We start from the raw sequence: 17,804 nt of genomic DNA, 5'->3' as shown, positions 1-17,804 counted from the left end.
CGAGCCCCGCATCGGGCTCTGGGCTGATGGCTCAGAGCCTGGAGCCTGTTTCCGATTCTGTGTCTCCCTCTCTCTCTGCCCCTCCCCCGTTCATGCTCTGTCTCTCTCTGTCCTAAAAATAAATAAACGTTGAAAAAAAAAAAATTTAAAAAAAAAAAAAAAAAAAAAAAGGTCACCAGTCAATAATTGCTGACTCTCAAGACACCTGGGTGGCTCAGTCGATTGAGTGTCTGACTTTGGTTCGGGTCATGATCTTTCAGTTTGTGAGTTCAAGTCCCACGTTAGTCTTTGTACTGACAGCTCAGAGCCTGGAGCCTACTTCAGATTCTGTGTCACTCTGTCTCTGCCCCTCCCCTGCTCGTGCTCTCGATCTCTCAAAAATAAAGAAACATAAAAAAAATTTTAATAATTGCTGACTCTCTCTTAAGCAAAATCAGAATCACAATGGGAATACTTCCCTCTTTTATCAACAACACAGAGCTGACTGAACCTCTCTCTCTTCTTAATCTTTCCCTTTCATTATTTTTATCAGTCATACCAATTCTTTCCATAAAAACTCTTCTTCCAAATGTATAATCTAAACTTGCACTCTAATATGTTAGCCACTAGCCATACGTGGCTATGGAACACTTGAAAGCTGTGAGTGCAAAATATAATCAGATTCCAAAGACTTGGTATGAAAAGCACATGTAAAATATCTCATCAGTAATTTTTTTTAATGTTTATTTATTTATTTTGAGAGAGCAAGTGGGGGAGGGGAAGAGAGAGAGGGAGAGAGAGAATCCCAAGCAGGTTCCGTGCTGTGAACCCATGCACAGAGCCCAACTTGGGGCTCAAACTCACAAACCGTGAGATCATGACCTGAGCCGAAATCAAGAGTTGGACACTTAACCAACTGAGCAACTCACGTGCCCCTCTTATCACTAACTTTTAAACTATATGTGGAAACTATAATATTTTAAATACACTGGGTTAAAAATATATATTCCAAAAATTCATTTTTATCTGTTTCTATTTATCTTTTCCCATGTGGCCACTAGAAATTTTGAAATTACATATGTGGCTTATATTATATTTCTACAGAGTAGTGCTGATCTAGGTGAGACACTTAGGGTGTGATCAGGTGGAGAAACTCAGCATTCCTGTGCATTTCTGAGACCTTCCTGACTGGGTGACACTCATCAAAATGCTCCCCTGACTCATTCAGGAATGGATGCCCTTACCTTACTTAAGAATTGCTTCATTGCCTCTAAAAATAGTCCACAATCCCTTCCAAAATGGGCTTATCTGTTAAAGAAACATGCTGATGTGTTATCAAATACGATTTATAAACCATTTTAGAGGCTTCAGTTCTTACACAAGATGGCAACTCTTACACAAGCATATTTTGCAACTGAGCCATTTTTGCAAGTAAACTTTCACTTAAAAGCAATAAAAGCTGTGTAGCAGTCATATAACTTCATCATAGTTTTAATGTGGATTAATGTTTTAGCGACCACATTCTGTGACTCCTTCCAAAAATAGCTCAAACTTTGTCCACATTCATTAAGACTCAATCCTTCTTTTATAGAGGAATAATTTTAAGAATTTCAGGCAATTGAAATGAACCCCTTTGTGGTATATACTCCACTTCCTTAACAGAACAGGATATGCTTTCATCTGTCTTATACTGAATTTTATGCACAAGTATCTACTATAACTGCATTTATTTGTTCATGTCCCCAGTTAGAACTCCTGTCAGGTAGGAAGCCTACCTTACTCATAATTGTTCTACTATCACATAGAGAAATGCCTGGGACAATGAGGAGGTCAAAAATAGATTTGTTAAACAAATTAATGAAATAGCCTATGACTCAGATGCTTATGTATACCCTGGAACACTAGTGTGGTGAATAATTTTCTCTATGTAGTCCTCTTTTATATCTTATCCTGAAGACCTATATGCAGCATTGAAACTCACAATGCAAATATGAGAAAAAGTAACTTTGATAATGATAAAACTCCTTTTACCAACAGTAAATAGAAAAATCATTGTGACATTTAAAAATTAAATAATCTGGGGGCGCCTGGGTGGCTCAGTCGGTTGGGCAGCTGACTTCCGCTCAGGTCATGATCTCGCTGTCCGTGAATTCGAGCCCCGCGTCGGGCTCTGTGCTGACAGCTCAGAGCCTGGAGCCTATTTCGGATTCTGTGTCTCCCTCTCTCTGACCCTCCCCTGTTCATGCTCTGTCTCTCTCTGTCTCAAAAATAAATAAACGTTAAAAAAATTTTTTTTTTAAATTAAATAATCTGGTTAACTATATTAGTGTATATGGATCACTTATTTTCAAATAATTAGAAAATATAACTTAAATATTTATAGAATAAAATTTGGCCCATTACTAACACAGTTTTAAATTGAGTTGGGGTCATGTTCTGCCTTGCTAATCAAAATATCCGTGAAACAGCAGCATCAGCACCTCCTGGGAGCTTCTTAGAAATACAGATCTCAGACTCAATACACATAAAATTATGTATACATAAATTGTAATAATTATTATTGTGATGATGATAATTTATTATCAGTAGAGCTGGCAGAAGTCTCTTTTAGATGTTCAGTGCCTCATATTCATCATAGTGAGTAATCAGTGTAGAATGAACAAATCCTCAAAAGTTCCACTTTACTTTTCTGTTCAAAGATGGGTAAATTTTTAGCTATCTTACTCAAATTTCACAAATTTTGCCAAATAAACGTACTAATAACTTTCATCTCTCAACATCTAAGCAATTCTGTCTCGAAATTGACATGCTCTGATTTCTATTATACTAATAGCACAATGAATCTGACAAACATCAAAGTAAATATTAAGATTGAAATAAACCAAAGGGTAATTTCAGTTAGATAAAAAGTCACTAATCTTAGGAAATATTAACATTACCTTACTTAAGATTTAACATATTCATTCCTAGAAGTAAGAGCATAACAAAATGGTTTTGAAGATTTGCTTATTTAAGTCAAGAAAATAAAATGAATGAAACTTATTTTTAAAAGCAATATTTTTTATAATATTGAACTGAACAATATGTGGTACTGACAAGCAAGTGGGTTCTAAGTGTAAGACATGAAATAAGAACCTTAAAAAGTCAAATTAAAATTACAAATTCAGTCTATATGTTTAAGATATAAATTAAGAAATGTTATGGCATAAGAGAAAAAATACGAAAATTAAATATTGAAAAAACTGCAACACAAGATGACAAGTGTCATCATTCATATATTTCAGTGAGACCTAACTAAAACACCAATTTATTTTGCTCAGGTGGCTCTTCAATACAAGTCTGTCAGTTCATGGTCTTAAAAAAGAACCAAATATCCATAGGCAATAAAATATACATTTCTGTTTGAAATGCAAAATGGCAAAGATACCATGGAGAGTAGTTTGGCAAGTTCTTATAAAAATACGCATACACGTGCCATATGACCCAGCATTCACGCTCATAGGCATTTCTCTCAGAAAAGTAAAATCCACATGTAAATATTAATACCTTAACTTTATGAAAATATTTTTAATAGCCAAAACTATTGGAAATAATCCATATGTCCTTCAACAGGTGTACACACTATGGAACATACATACCATACTACAACATACATACAGTGGAATACCATTCAGTGACAAAAAGAAACTATGGATCTGTGCAACTTGGGACAGATCTTAAGGGCATTATGCTAGTGGAGAAAAAAAAAAAAAAGCTAATCTCCAAAGATTACAAAGTGTATGGTTTAAGTTTCAAATCATTCTACAAATGAAAAAGTAAATGTTATAGCGATGGAAAACAAACGACTGGTTACCAAAGGTTAGGGATGAGCAGGAAGACAGACAGGGGGAGTATAAAAGAACAGGGAGTTCCATTTTGTCCATGGATGGACTAGATCCATATCTTCATAATGAAAGTGGTTACATTAACATGTACTAGTGATAAAATTGCAAAGAAGTGGATACACACAAATAAGCGCATGTAACAAAAAACTCATGAAATCTGAATGAGGTCTGTGGATTGTATCAATGTTCACTTCCTGGTTTTGTTTTTAATTTTTATGTTTTATATATTTTTTGAGAACAAGAGAGGCAGAGCACTAGCGGGGGAGGGGCAGAGAGAGAGGGAGACACAGAATCCAAAACAGGCTCCAGGCTCTGAGCCATCAGTACAAAGCCCAGCACAGGGCTCGAATTCACAGACTGTGAGATCAGGACCTGAGCCGAAGTTGGACGCTTAACCAACTGAGCCACCCAGGTGCCCCAACTTCCTGGTTTTGATACTGTAATATAGTTATGCAAGAATACTAACACAGGGGCAAGCTTGAGAAAGGAGCCTTCTTTGAACTACTTTGCAACTTCCTATGAGTCTATAATTATTTTAAAATATTTCTTTTTTAAATTCAGTCTAGTACAATTTGCAGTTATCTAAATTCACTCAATTTTTAAATATCCTCTAACCTTTCTTTCCTTTTTTTTTTTTTTTAGGCTCATTGTTTTTTGTTTGTTTTTCATGTCTTCTAACTTCAAAGGTACTTTGGACCTGCCACAACAAAACTTATTTTAACACCCTTGTTTCTATGTATTTCCTGCTGATGTGTTATACTTGTGAGTAGAAATTTACCTAATACCACATGGATAGCATATAGTTTTCAATTACGGGCAACTTAGGGAAGTGAAGCAAAAAGAGTTAGTTTCATTACATTCATATCTCTAGCAAGCACAATTTTAAAGAACAACCATAATATTGCCAACTGAAATGGTCAGGAAAATGAAAGACTCCATGTGTAAACAACAACAGCGTACAAATAACAAAAGTATCAGGGATTTTTAATGCAGAAATATAAGAGCTGGAAAAAAACATGGAAATGACAAATGAACTCATTTGTGAACTTCCAGAATTCTGAGATAATAATCAGTCCTCTTGAGAGAACACTGTAAAACAATTAAAAAACAATAGTAATTCAGACATTAGTTACTCATGATCTACAAATAATAGTACAGAAAAAGCATAGATACTAGGCCTATAACCTCTTAGGAGAGAAAGTTAATATGACTCTGGACACAGCAATGGTCTTCTATTCTGACAACAAAGAGGAATCACACTCTTCCACAAATCGCTCTTTAGTCCTTATTACCAAAGACAAAACCCTAACCTTGCCTATGATGATAAAATCCTATATTTATATGAAAAGTCCATGCTAGGTATGTTGTGAAGAACAACAGTAACAAGCTTTCAAAAGAAAAGCATAGGAAGGTATAAGATTAAAGCCCCATAAACATGCAAGCCGTTAGATAATAAATGACAATTCATGTTTTAAAGATTGAGCATAAATTGACATCTTTAACTTTCTTTCTAACCTCACAAATACTATATTCTCCAAAAGACTTGAAGATATATCAGATCATTTTGTTTGCCATGTTTTAATGTTTATTTATTTATTTTTGAGAGCAAGAGAGTGTGCATGCATGTGCATGAATGGGAGAGGGGCAAAGAGAGAGGGAAAGGGAGAATCCAAAGCAGTCTCCATGCTGTCAGCACAGAGACCCACACAGGGCTCGATCTCATGATTCATGAGATCATGACCTGAGCCATATCAAGAGTCAGACACTTAACTGACTGAGACACCCAGGCACTCCAGTCAGATCATTTTTTCATGAGCCCAAGAATATATATATATATATATATTATTAGCAATTGATTAACTCATTTCCTCTCAAAATACTCATACTTTTTAAGAGTAAAATATCTGTGAAATTAAAAGGAAAAGATGGTGGTGTTCCCAAGTCTTGAGGCCAGCTGAGGGCACCTAATCAGCTCATCTGGGGCCAGAGCAGTCAAAAGTCTCTACATTCCCCTAAGAAAATAATCCAGAAAAATACAGATCAGGTTTAGAAAAGTGAAAGCCATGACTCAGGGGTTAGTGATATTGAGGATAGCTGTAGACTTTTCTTGGGAGAAATGAAAACACCCGGGTTCTCTTCAGAGGGTTTTATACACAGATGTGATATTAGGGAACTACAACACAGTCTCATTGGGTCTTTTCATCTTTAGGCAGAAATAGTGTCCTTTTTGGAGCAAAGGACAGAGCTCTGGGATGTTCTGATAGGTGAGGCCAAAGGACTTTTCTCAGGAAGGTGTATAACTAAAAGCCTTGAGTATCTAGGCTCACTTTCAGTCAAGCAAGATCATGGAACAGTTCTGATCAATAATTTGTAAACTGAAAGATGTAGATAAAGTTTATAGGAAAATTAACGTATGCTTGGTTACAATGGACAGAGTGAGCGGGCATGAACGTGTGGGCCTAGATGCACCCAGCCATCTTCTAAGCATAAGAATATAAAGACTATGTGCTAAAGATAATAGAGCAGAAAGATAAAGGATGGGTCAATGCTAAGGCCCAAACCATTCATCTTCACTTTCTTTGTGAGAAATACAAATTTCTATTTTAATTATGCAGTCTGTGGGATTTTCTGTTAATTGAAAGTATGCTGAGTTTTCTGTTACATAGACCTAAATGCATAACTGGTTTTATTATGTTTCTGTAACAAAGCATGTACCTGTATCATGCAGTTATTCATAATTAAATATAACCTGTGGCTAGTTGTTTATAATTTATGAAAATGAAAATAAATTAGATTGAGGATATTGAGTAACACATGATTTCACTGGTAAAAGAAATATTTAATTCTCACTTGATAAACATTTGGAAAACTTCAAGGTTACCTATATAAGAAGTGTATCTGTTACCTATACCAAGAAGTGTATACTTTGTTTCTGATTATTATATTTTAGATTTCAGACCTACAACACATACCCAGAGACTGTGACTCATTGTAATTTCTATTCCATGTATCTACCAAGACACCCATGAATATTCCATTTCTCTGTTTTACATATCTCATTGTAAAATCAAACATATTGAAAATAACTGAAATCATCAAATAAAGAGAAAGCACAAGGAAAGATACTGAATTTAAATTTTATTCTTATTAATAGATTATGTTAAGATTCTACTGAAAAATTCTTTCATTTTCAAGCTTTTAAGCTGCTATTATTATATTTTTTTCTCATTTTCAATGTTATTCCTGCGTATCGGTAAACTTGATATGACCACTCTTCCAGCCATCCAGAGTTCAAGACGAAGAAAATTCCTACAGTTGTTTGATGCCCAAGAATATGAACAGTTAGCAGTCAGATGAAAGAAGAGAAAAGATGGAAAAGGAAGATCAAAAGAAGGGTGATTCTGAGCCTCTGCAGGCTAGCATTTACCTCTCTCTCTAAAGAAAGCTTTATGCTCATTATATCCTGGAATTATCTTGCCTTCAGCTTAAACAGGCAATTGCATTATTTCCTCTCCAAATGAAGGATCAAAGTTTAAACATATTCCTTTCCTTGTATACTAGATTATGATTAAAATGACCACCTCCTCACCTCATTCACATAATGGCTCTACTGGGAAAAAGAAGGAAGTCCCTAAAGTAAAGATGCCATCCAACAAAATGAAGAGTTGTGGAGAATTTCTGGTCGTATTATTTACCTGATAGTTGATTTCAGGATACAGCATTAAAAAAGCTAGCAATAAGATCTTTTCAAAATAATATCCTAGTGAATATTTAAGATGGAAGGCTATTTTGCTTACAATATTATCATCATCAAATAACTATCATTTATTTACAGAAGATCTTTAATATACTTCTAGTCCTCAAGACACTCCTAGAAGGTAGGTCCCGTCCATATTTTACAGAAAACGAAATTGAGGTTCACAGAGGTTGATTAATTTGCCCTCAGATTCAAAGCTCTTAGGACACATGAGAGTTCAAGTTCAAGCTTCATCTTGCTCTTATACTTTGCAACACATACACAGCAATATTTTTATATACTTTCCCCTTTTACATATTAGGAAACTAAATTTAGAATCTAAATTATTCTAATCATTTAAACATCAGAAAACAATCAGGTTTTACAAGTTAGTCACTATAACTTAAACAGTATCAAATAAGATGCAACATAATTGCATAATAAATTAAGGAATGTAGATTGTATAATAATGTATGCTTACTGTGGAGTTTTACCTTTTATTCATGTATTTAGTTCCTGTTACTCTAAACACAAAACAGAAATATGCTGCTTTTGGTTGTTAAACACAAAAGAACCCTGGATTCAAAACAGTGGTAAGCATCTACTGATGGGTAGACATCACAAGAAGAGAATGTACTCGTTAGTAAAAAATAAACTTACTTTAGAAGGAACTGGTAGCAGCAATTCTCTCGAATGAAAACACTTTCATGTTTTCTTTTAATATCTATAAATGTATAATTGAAGTTTAATAAATGCTTTCAAATAACAGCAGTATGGTATTCTTATCAGTCTAAAACTATAGTACATTTCACTGGGACTATATTAAAATCTCGCTGACTAACTAGGGCCAGCTTGGTAGGAGCCGAACGAAATCCTCTAAGAAGTTATCACATCAAGAGTCATTTCCCAGGAGGTGTTACAGCAGGCACCAGAGTCTACCCAAATGCTCCACCAAGTCATTTTAAGGCACTTTGAAAATGAAAAGAGGTCAAAGCCTCTTGCCCATCACTGTAGAAAATTCAGGAGTAACTCTGGAGTTAGTATAGATCTCAGCTGCAAAGGGCAAATAAATCTACTAGTACAGAAGAGTGAGCCAGATACATCTTGTAATCTTCAGATTTATCCCTGCCTTCTAGAATCACTGACATTTGACTTTCTTCAGAGCCAATAACTTGGCCAGGCACTGAGAAAAAAGTGCACCATGCAGCTATGATATAAAACTTCTATGCTGTGAGAATCAATTTGGTGTGGCTGCTGATACACAAATCCAAAGCACTTTCCAACTCTGATTAGCTACCAGTGTAAAAACTAACTTCGTTTCTAAAAAATAGAGATGTTCACTGTAATTGTAATGCTTAGTATACTTGGGGTCACAAAAACCTCTCCTCCCATTCTTAGGCACACAATTTCACATCAGACTTTCTCAAATTGAATATCCCTTCAGTGATTAAACCTTTAGTCTCTGTGTTGGGGCACCTGGGTGATTCAGTCGGTTAAGCATCTGAGTCTTGATTTTGGCTCAGGTCATGATCTCACAGTTCATGGGATGGAGCCCCAAGATGACAGCGCAGAGCCTGCTTAGGATTCTCTCTCTCCCTCTCTTTCTGCCCACCCCCCCCCCCAATCACACAAGCACACGCTCTCTCCAAATAAATAAATTGAAAAAAAAAAACAAAAAAAAAAAAAAAAAACAAACTTTAGTCTTTGTGGAAGTATCTAATTCATAATGATTTTCTTCATTTTCCCCAGTTACCTTTAGCTCTTTACTTGAACATGTATTTCCCCTTTCCCCCAGATTGTCATACATAATCCCCTGGTAACTGCTGCTGCTTCTCTCTTTATCCTAGCATTCCCAACAATTTTTAGCTTAAGGTAAGTTGACTGAGACTCATTGGTATAAAAAAGGAAAAAATATGGGGTGCCTGGGTGGCTCAGTTGGTTAAGCATCCAACTTTGGCTCACAGTTTGTGAGTTCAAGCCCTGCATCGGGCTCTGGGCTGACAGCTCAGAGCCTAGAGCCTTCTTCAGATTCTGTGTCTCCTCTCTCTGCCCCTCCCCTGCTTGCACGCCATCTCTCTCTCTCTCTCACTTTTTCAAAAATAAACATTAAGAATAAAAAAAAAAAAGAAAACAAAAAAAATAAATAGAGGCAGAACACATTCATTTAAATTCTATACTTTTTCCTATAAGTCAAGTATGTTTCTACAGATTGAGAATAGTAAACAAACAAACAAAAAACAATACAGGAAAAGTGCCCACCCAAGGGAGTCAACAATCTAGTGGGGGTACAAAAGAGCAGAAAGACAACTATATTACAGTGGATGAGCATCTTTAAGATGAGGGTGTTCAAGATGGTAGACAAGAAATGAGGCTCCTTACCTAGCCTGGAAAAAGGTGTAAGGATAGGGTGAAGTCAGGGAAGGTATACCTCTAAGCTGTTTCCAGAGGCACATATAGGAGGATATAAGGCAGAAGCAAAGTATGCATAAAACAGAACAAACAGCATGTACAGCTGGAAATATGTCTAGACCAAAACATTTGGCTTCCAACACAGACTATTCTGGACAACCTCAAACTGATATCCTTTATAAACATGTGTTAGAAGATCTATTTAATGGAATAGAGGGTTATATTAATAAAGAATGTACAAAAGGGTTCACTTATTAATTCATTTCCACTAAACTAAAGGAGTCATTTCTGATAAAGATCAAAAATGTTTCCAGTTCTTAATCTCTTTTGCCAATTATTCAGTGATTTTCCTAGACCCCTAACTTCTTGTGAACACACACAAATGAAAATATTCAACATTAAAAAGGAGTACATGTGTGAAAAAGATAGCATGTTTTCAATTGATTCTAGTGATATTTTAGTACCCCTTGTGGAATGGCCATCAGACATCTCAGCTGCCTCTCTATCCCTAGGCTCCCTCTGGTAACACAGAGCAGAATGAGAAGGAAGGTCCAAAGATGAGTCTCAAAAGGTAGACAGAGACCATATGACATAGAATCTTGTACATCATGAGAAGTCTGTGTTATACCTTAAAAGCTATGGGGAATTGAAAAAAAAATTGAAAAAAGGCAAGAACTATAAGGCTATTTTTGTAAACCAGGCTAGAGAGGCTACTACCACCTTGAGTAGGATGACGGCAGTAGGATTGTAGAGTTGGCATATAGTTGAAAAATAGGAGCCATCATTGATTAGACTTGGAGATAAGAAGAAAGAGAAGGTGAGAATTAAGGTTAAGTTTTAAGTCTTAGGCTTGAGCAGTTAGTAGATAAGGATACAACACACAGGGACAGGGTATAAGGGACAAACGTTTGGATTGAAAAACCCTAAGTTTGGCTTTACGCATGTTGAGTTTTACTTCTAGGACATCAAAATGTAGGTATTTATAAATACGACCAAACACTCATATGAGGACTTTAAGACACAGAACAGATGAACTCAAGGGAAGGGAAGCAAAAATAATATAAAAACAGGGAGACAAAACACAAAAGACTCAATATAGAGAACAAACAGAGGGCTACTGGAGGGGTTGTGGGAGGGGGGATGGGCTAACTGGGTAAGAGGTATTAAGGAATCTACTCCTGAAATCATTGTTGCACTATATGCTAACTAATTTGGGTGTAAATTTAAAAAATAATAAAATTAAAAATAAATAAATAAATAAATAAATAAATAAATAAATAAGACCGAGACCAGGAGAGAGACTGGGGGCTGAAGATAGATGTGGGCAGTGTCAGTACATAGATGGAATACACGGATGGAGGAGAATGTTTAAGGAAAGTATATAAAGTAGAAACACATAAAAGGACCTAGGGAAGAGTCCTGAGAATCTCTTGTGTTAAATAATCAGAAAGAGATAGAGGAAAAACCATCAGATGTAATAGAGGAAAAGCAAAAGATTTTCATGTCTTCAAAAGTGGCACAAAATGTCCAATGCTAGAGATAAAGAGGAAAGAGGTATCCGCTAAATTAGCAAAAAGTCACTGTTCATGAACTTGTTGTAAAAGGTTCTAGAAAGAAAGATTAATCCCACCTGCAGTACTACTAACCCATGTAAACTTAAGCCAAGCATTTGACCAAATCTTGGGTTCTTCATCTGTAAGACAGGAAAAACAAAATTCTTCCTGCCTCATGGTTTTGTTATCAGGATTAAATTAAAATCTGAAAATATTCTATAAACTTTAAACAGAGGGTATAGATAAGTGTTACTGCAACTGTGTTGATCTTCAAGCTGTTCACAAATGTCACTTTTATGTTTCACACACAAGGCTCAAAAGTCACATTTGACTTACACTGGCCGATCTAATGTATCAGCAGAAGTGACCCACTCATAGACAAAAGCTGTAAGAAAAGGTACATAGTTCAACATGTCCCCTACAGCAAACATTATAGAAGCATGTTTCAAAACGAAGACTTCATCATCCTAAATTCTTGAGTGATTGCCACAAGGAGAGCCTGACTCATGTTAGCATGTAATATTGGCACAATTAAATGCTATTCTTTAAAACACTAAGATTTTGCAATTCCACCACTGCAACTAATTGCAGTATAAATGACAGGTGAAAAAAGCAGGAAAGCCAAGAGGAAAATCCCATCTTAGGAGGTAATCAATGAGACATTATAGGGGCTATCACACGCACTAATGAACTAATTTTTATTTCATGTAACAGAGTAATTCACTAATCCTCACACTGGATCCAACATTCTTACAGTTACAGAAAAGGTAAACAAGAACAACAAATGTACATAACAGAATTTCTGATGAAGATACTTTGGTTGAGAAAAGATGAGACAGCGCATCAATGAAAAGAAACTGACTCCCCCATCACCATTCCTAAACACTGTTGTTTGTACCCTAAATTTTCTGCACTCCTCAGTAAGTTCTACTTTGCACTTGAATGTTTGACTGGTTGTATATTTGTGTTAGGCCAAAGACAAAATGCGCCAGTGGGTTATTAGAAATAAACAGAGAATAGAAGCAAACTTCATGAGGGAAGGATGTTTTATTCTTCAAATGTTAGCAGTAAAAGTTACTACTGCCAAATGCCAAATGACTATTTGATATGCCTAAATGGAACATGTGTGCTGGAAAATGGCAATTACTCCAAACCAAGACCAGAAGTAGAATCCAGGTCAGAGTGAGGCACAAGGGCCCAGTGGACCAGCCTTTTCACCAAGAATAGTGGTTTGCCCCCACTTTTCTTTATTGTGGCCTTTGTCTCTCTCATTAGTTTTGACAAACCATGAAAGAGCAACATAACTGCTTCAGTCCCAATGGAGTTGAAGTCAATTACATGACAAGGGATGTTTGTCTGCTGTGATCATTTTTTTTTTTTTAAGGAGGTGGGGGAACAAAACAAAACATTCCCACAACTCTCTCCTAGAAAGGTCTTAAGTGCCATTTACAAAGCATACAAATAAATTAAGTATCATCATCAATAAACACATCAAAAAAGTCTGACCACCATCTCTTTGCTCTAAAATTTTTTGACTATTTCTAAATCAAATTCAAGTTTGAACTATGAAGATGATGGACTCAGTGACTTTGAAAGTATAAACTGTAAATACTGAAAGCAATTTCACAAGGCTGCATAAGGTTCCAATCATCTGATCAACTGAGCGACAGCTCAAGGTGACTACTTTGAGGAGGGCTCATTCTTTAGGGTATACAAGCTCTGGAATGAGATGTTGTATTGAACTTGTCACCTCTTATTTTTTGTTCATAGGGACCCCTTAAGAAACAGTTACTGGATTGAATGCAGGTAGTAGGTGACAATACCAAGTCATGAACCTAAGTGGGGTTTTTTTTGTTTGTTTTTTTGTTTTTTTCCAAATTCCAAATCAAACCTGTTTCATTACCCCCAACACTGCTTCTTGGCCATAACTAAATGGCTGTTTTCTATTACTTGAAAATTTGACCATGCGTATTCTGTTGCCATGGTAGTTTTTGCCCTGGAGTCTCTCGGCTAAAAGGGCTGAAACCATAAATCACAATGTGCTTATCTCACAAATGAAACTACTATAACTAGTATGACAACTATTTCAATCTTACAAACTATACCTTCGAAGTTGAGCTGCCTACTAGAATTATTATCCCGGCAACTCAATTGTGCTAAACCAATGTACTGTAGGATGTTAGGAGACAAACTGAAGCTAAAGCCCCTAAACGGACCTCCAGAAGTTTGGCTCTCCTGGCCTTTGTCCCTCTTCGGGGTGGCAATGCCAAACACGGGCAAACTTTGCTGACAAATGTCGCTGTAAGTTTCCTCTTCAATGTGGGCCCACGGAGGGTAAATAAAGTGGCCAAGGTAACGTTTCATCTTCTCTGAAAGGAAATATTAACAAGGAGCAAGAGCTGCCTGAGAGAATCGTGGATATAAAATCACAATATTTGCAATGAAATAAACGAAATTGTAAACGCACGATTACACACGCCGAGTGTTACGCACACGCTAATTCACAGTACAACTCTGTTGAATGGAAAGGTCACAAAACCTGCAGTGGCTTTGCCTCCCTCAGTATCCGCACCTGAGGAAATCACTGCTGGGAGCCAAAGCACGTACTCAATGGCGCACACCCGCTGGTTCGAAAGGAAAGGAGAGGGGATGAGGCAAGTTTATTCCGCGCTTCTAAATCTAGTCCGGGGACCAGAGTTGTCATCAACCCACCACTCCGCAAGACACAGGACCCAGCGAAGTCACCCCGACGCCCACCATACAAAGCGGCTACTCTCCAAGGTCGGGGGCGGGCCAGCGCAGGGCGGGGCGGGCTGAGAGGCGGGCCCGGAAGGGGGCGGGACCTGCACGCACCCAGCCGAGAGGCGGTTCGACCCCGGAGCCCGCGCTGGGAAGGCAGCCAGTCCCACTCTGAGGAGAGAGGGGGGGATGGGGAGGGGGAGAGCCCTGAGCGGTATCAGGCGGTACCTGTGCTGGAAGTCCAGGGCGAAGGGCTTCAGGTACGGGTCGAGCTCCAGAAGTCGGGCTAGTTCCGGCACATCCGCCAGGGCTGCAGCCAGCGCCGCCTCGGAGCACTCGCCCCGAGCCACCGGAGCCGCCATCTTCTGCTGCAGCCCGAGTAGCCGAGCCCGAGTGGGTCGATTGGAACCTGAGCGGGAACTGGAGCTCTAGTTGGGAGGAAGGCGGCGAAGGCGGAGTCGGAGGAAGCTGAGGCGAGCTTCGGAGTCCCGGGGCCCTTTATAGCCGGAGAGAACGGCCGCCTGCCTCCCCTCCCTCTCCCCCCCCCCCCCCCCCCGCCTGGAGGGGCGGAGCGGGACCCGTGGTGATTCCCCGACTCTGGTCCGGGGGGGGGGGGCGGCGGCGAGGTGCCGAGAGACCTCTGCCCGCTCCCGGCGCTAGCACCTGAAGGCCGCAGAGACCTGCCCTTTCCTCCCCAGCCTTTTTCCCCCCCGCGGGACTGAGGCCATCCTGGCAGGCCGGTCCCGAGCCGAGGTAGCTCTGCCTTGCCCTCCCTAACCTCACCCGTATTTGGCTCCAGAGTTAGCCCTCAGCTTTTCTTCCTTTAAGCAACTCCCACTGGCGGCATCCTTTTCAAATATGATGCGTGCTTTTCTTGAAGGCGACCTTCTCAAAGTTCTGAGAATTTCTTGTTAGGGCGGTATTGCAGACAGATTAAAAAAAAAAAAAAAAATCACAGTAAGGAAAGGGAACAGTCAGTATGGACATAGTAATACCTGGGAGGATCTTCACACCACTGCCTAACCAGAACGCCTGTAGATTTTTCCAGTGTCATGAATTAACCAAAAAAGTCCCGATCCTGGAATCATCCCACGAATACTGTGATGTGCTGGGACTATTCTCTGGGTTGCCAATGGCTGAGAATTGAAACCATGTCAAGAACTTTGCCCATTTCCCATACCTCAAAAACAAACAGAAAAGAAAGGAGAAAGAAAGAAAAAAAAAAAAAAAAAGACCTTTTTGTCTGTGTTCATAATTGCAACAAACGTTTCTCAACGATTGAACTATCCTTGATGAGACAAATAGTATTATAGAGAAAAACGTTAAATTGGACTTCAGCTGTACCCCTTATTGGTGAAGTGCTTGTGCAAGAAATCTCTTTTCCTCTTGGCTTATGAATGGGGGACCCTACGTAAACTTCCCCAGTGGGAACTTCTGTTTCTCCATACCGGTTAACTGGCTTGTCAACGATTCTGTTTTGAGAACACAATTTTATGTACATCCAGAGAATTGGACCCACCAACCCAGGAGTTTTCAAACTGCTTTGAACCTAGGAACTGGAGACTGGAGGATCTCTTTCCCAGTTAAGATTTGGGTGTGGAGAATCCTAGGGACTATGGAGAAGGAAGAGTGTGGATCATCACTGGCCTTGAATTTTAAAACATTCAAAACCTTTTTTGTGCAGGCATTAATAACAGACTTGATGAGAGATATCTAGCAACCGAGGACCTCAGAGTGAAAGAGTGAGGAATCTGACAACCTTCAGAAAGGCATGTCTTAATTTTCCATGAAGATGGCAACTTGCAAATGTTAGTAAAATAGAAAACGCTGTAAAACGACACTATAAACTCAGAAGCAGGACACCCAATAGATGCACAAATCTGTATCTCCAATCCTAACCTTTTCTCAGAAATCCAGGTTCATATCACTATCTGCCTACTGAAATTTCCATTTAGCTGGCCAGAAGACCTAAGCCAACTATCTCCAAAATATACCCTAACGCAGTCTTCTCATCCTTTGTTCGGTCACTCTTAACAGGAGCAGCCTCTCCTTTGGACTAACACATCTAGCCCATTTCTTCCATCTAACCCACATCTCTTCCATTTTTTGTCCCTTCTAATCCATTCACTAGTGTTTGTCAAACTTTAAATGTGCATATGAATCGCCTGGGGATGTTGTTAATAGCACTTAGTCTCATTCAGTTCTGGGTGGTGCCTCAGATTCTGCAATTGTTTCAAGCTCAGAGGTGATGCTGCTGTTCCCGACTGGGGGTGAGGTTTGAGTTGTAAGGCTCTACACAAGAATAAATCAAACAACTTAAATGACATGCTGATTCACTCCGAGTTAAACATAAACTTCTTACCATTCCCTAACTAGGCTTCTTAATCTGGTCCCTATCTTTCCACCACTTTTCTCATCACCTTTTCTCATCTTTTCTGGCTTTACTATTCTGTAGAAATAGACTTTCCTGGGACTCACTCAGCACTTTGTAGCCTCTGAGACTTTTTATTTGTCCTTCTCTCTGTTGGGAATTCTCTTCATGACTCAGCCAAACATAACTGATTTCTTCCCAGCATTCCTTGAGATCTCAACATAAATGTCCACTCATCTTAAGCCTCTGCTTCCACTAAAACTTCAGTGTCTGTTAGAGCATGTTCTCTCCTACACAACAATTAACAAAACTTAGGTGTTTCTTTTCCTCTCTTATGTATTGGTCTTCCCCTTTAGAATATAAACTCCAAGAGAGCAGATACCTATTCTCTCTTACTCACTATTGAACAAGTATTTAATGAAGTCCCATGTTGTCAACCCGTTCAGTTTCCTGGGTGCTGGGATTAAATTGTAAACAAGACGAGTTTCAGTTGTCATAAAGCTCACACGAGGTGGAGTGTTGTGTGCTTGTCAATTAACATATAAGAAATACTTCTCAAAGCACAAAATGCCCAATAATAAATGCACTGTAGAGAATTAAAGTTAAGCAATAATGTCTGCTTTAGTTCTCGTGGTTAAGGAGGGCCATTCAGAACTGACATTGAAGCTGAAGTGTGTAATGACGGGGAAGAAGCCATGAGACAAAGAACATTGCCAGTAAAGAGTTTGTGCAATGGGGAATGACTTTAGTCACAGAAAGAGACAATTCTAGTGTACCTGTTACATAGTGAGAAGAATACCAAGAAGTAAGGTGTGAGAGCTAGACAGCTGTTTGATCATATAGGGCCTCTAATTTAAGTATGATAGGATGCTGTTGAAGGGTTTTGAGCAGAAAACTGATTTAATTTGATTTACATTAAAAAAATATTTTCTTTATGGAAAATAGATTACAGGGATAACAAGAATGGAAGCAGAGAGACTATTAGGATGCCACTGCAGTGCCTAATTAGATATATATTCCTTTAAATTTATCCATTAAAATGTTCTAAAACTGGATGAGGCAAAGGTTACATAATTCTATAAGTTTACCCAAAAATCATTAAAGTATACACTTAAAACAGGTGAATTTTATGG

General features: G+C 38.3%; 1 protein-coding gene and 1 long non-coding RNA gene across 3 annotated transcripts in view; one reads left to right on the top strand and one right to left on the bottom strand.

Moving 5' to 3' along the window:
- The window catches only part of GBE1 (1,4-alpha-glucan branching enzyme 1), a 290,326-nt gene extending 275,502 nt beyond the window's left edge, over positions 1-14,824 (bottom strand). Inside the window, exon 1 of one of the 2 annotated variants that reach the window (XM_086675703.1) lies at positions 14,529-14,824. In XM_086675703.1, the coding sequence (XP_086531829.1) occupies positions 14,529-14,662 (134 nt within the window). In that variant the 5' untranslated portion in view covers positions 14,663-14,824. The remainder of the gene's footprint in view (positions 1-14,528) is intronic. The other variant, XM_025913442.2, reaches the window with a different exon arrangement.
- Positions 14,825-14,910: 86 nt separating this feature from the next.
- LOC147577526 (uncharacterized) overlaps positions 14,911-17,804 on the top strand; it is a 60,346-nt gene continuing 57,452 nt past the window's right edge. The window contains exon 1 of the long non-coding RNA XR_015240369.1: positions 14,911-16,108. This is a non-coding gene — a long non-coding RNA (uncharacterized LOC147577526). The remainder of the gene's footprint in view (positions 16,109-17,804) is intronic.

The sequence above is a fragment of the Puma concolor genome, chromosome C2, assembly GCF_028749965.1.
Source record: "Puma concolor isolate L17-30 chromosome C2, mPumCon1.1.hap2, whole genome shotgun sequence".
NCBI classification, from domain to species: Eukaryota; Metazoa; Chordata; class Mammalia; order Carnivora; family Felidae; genus Puma; species Puma concolor.
The sequence above is the reverse complement of the archived record's forward strand: the minus strand, read 5'-3'. Positions and strand labels throughout refer to the sequence as shown.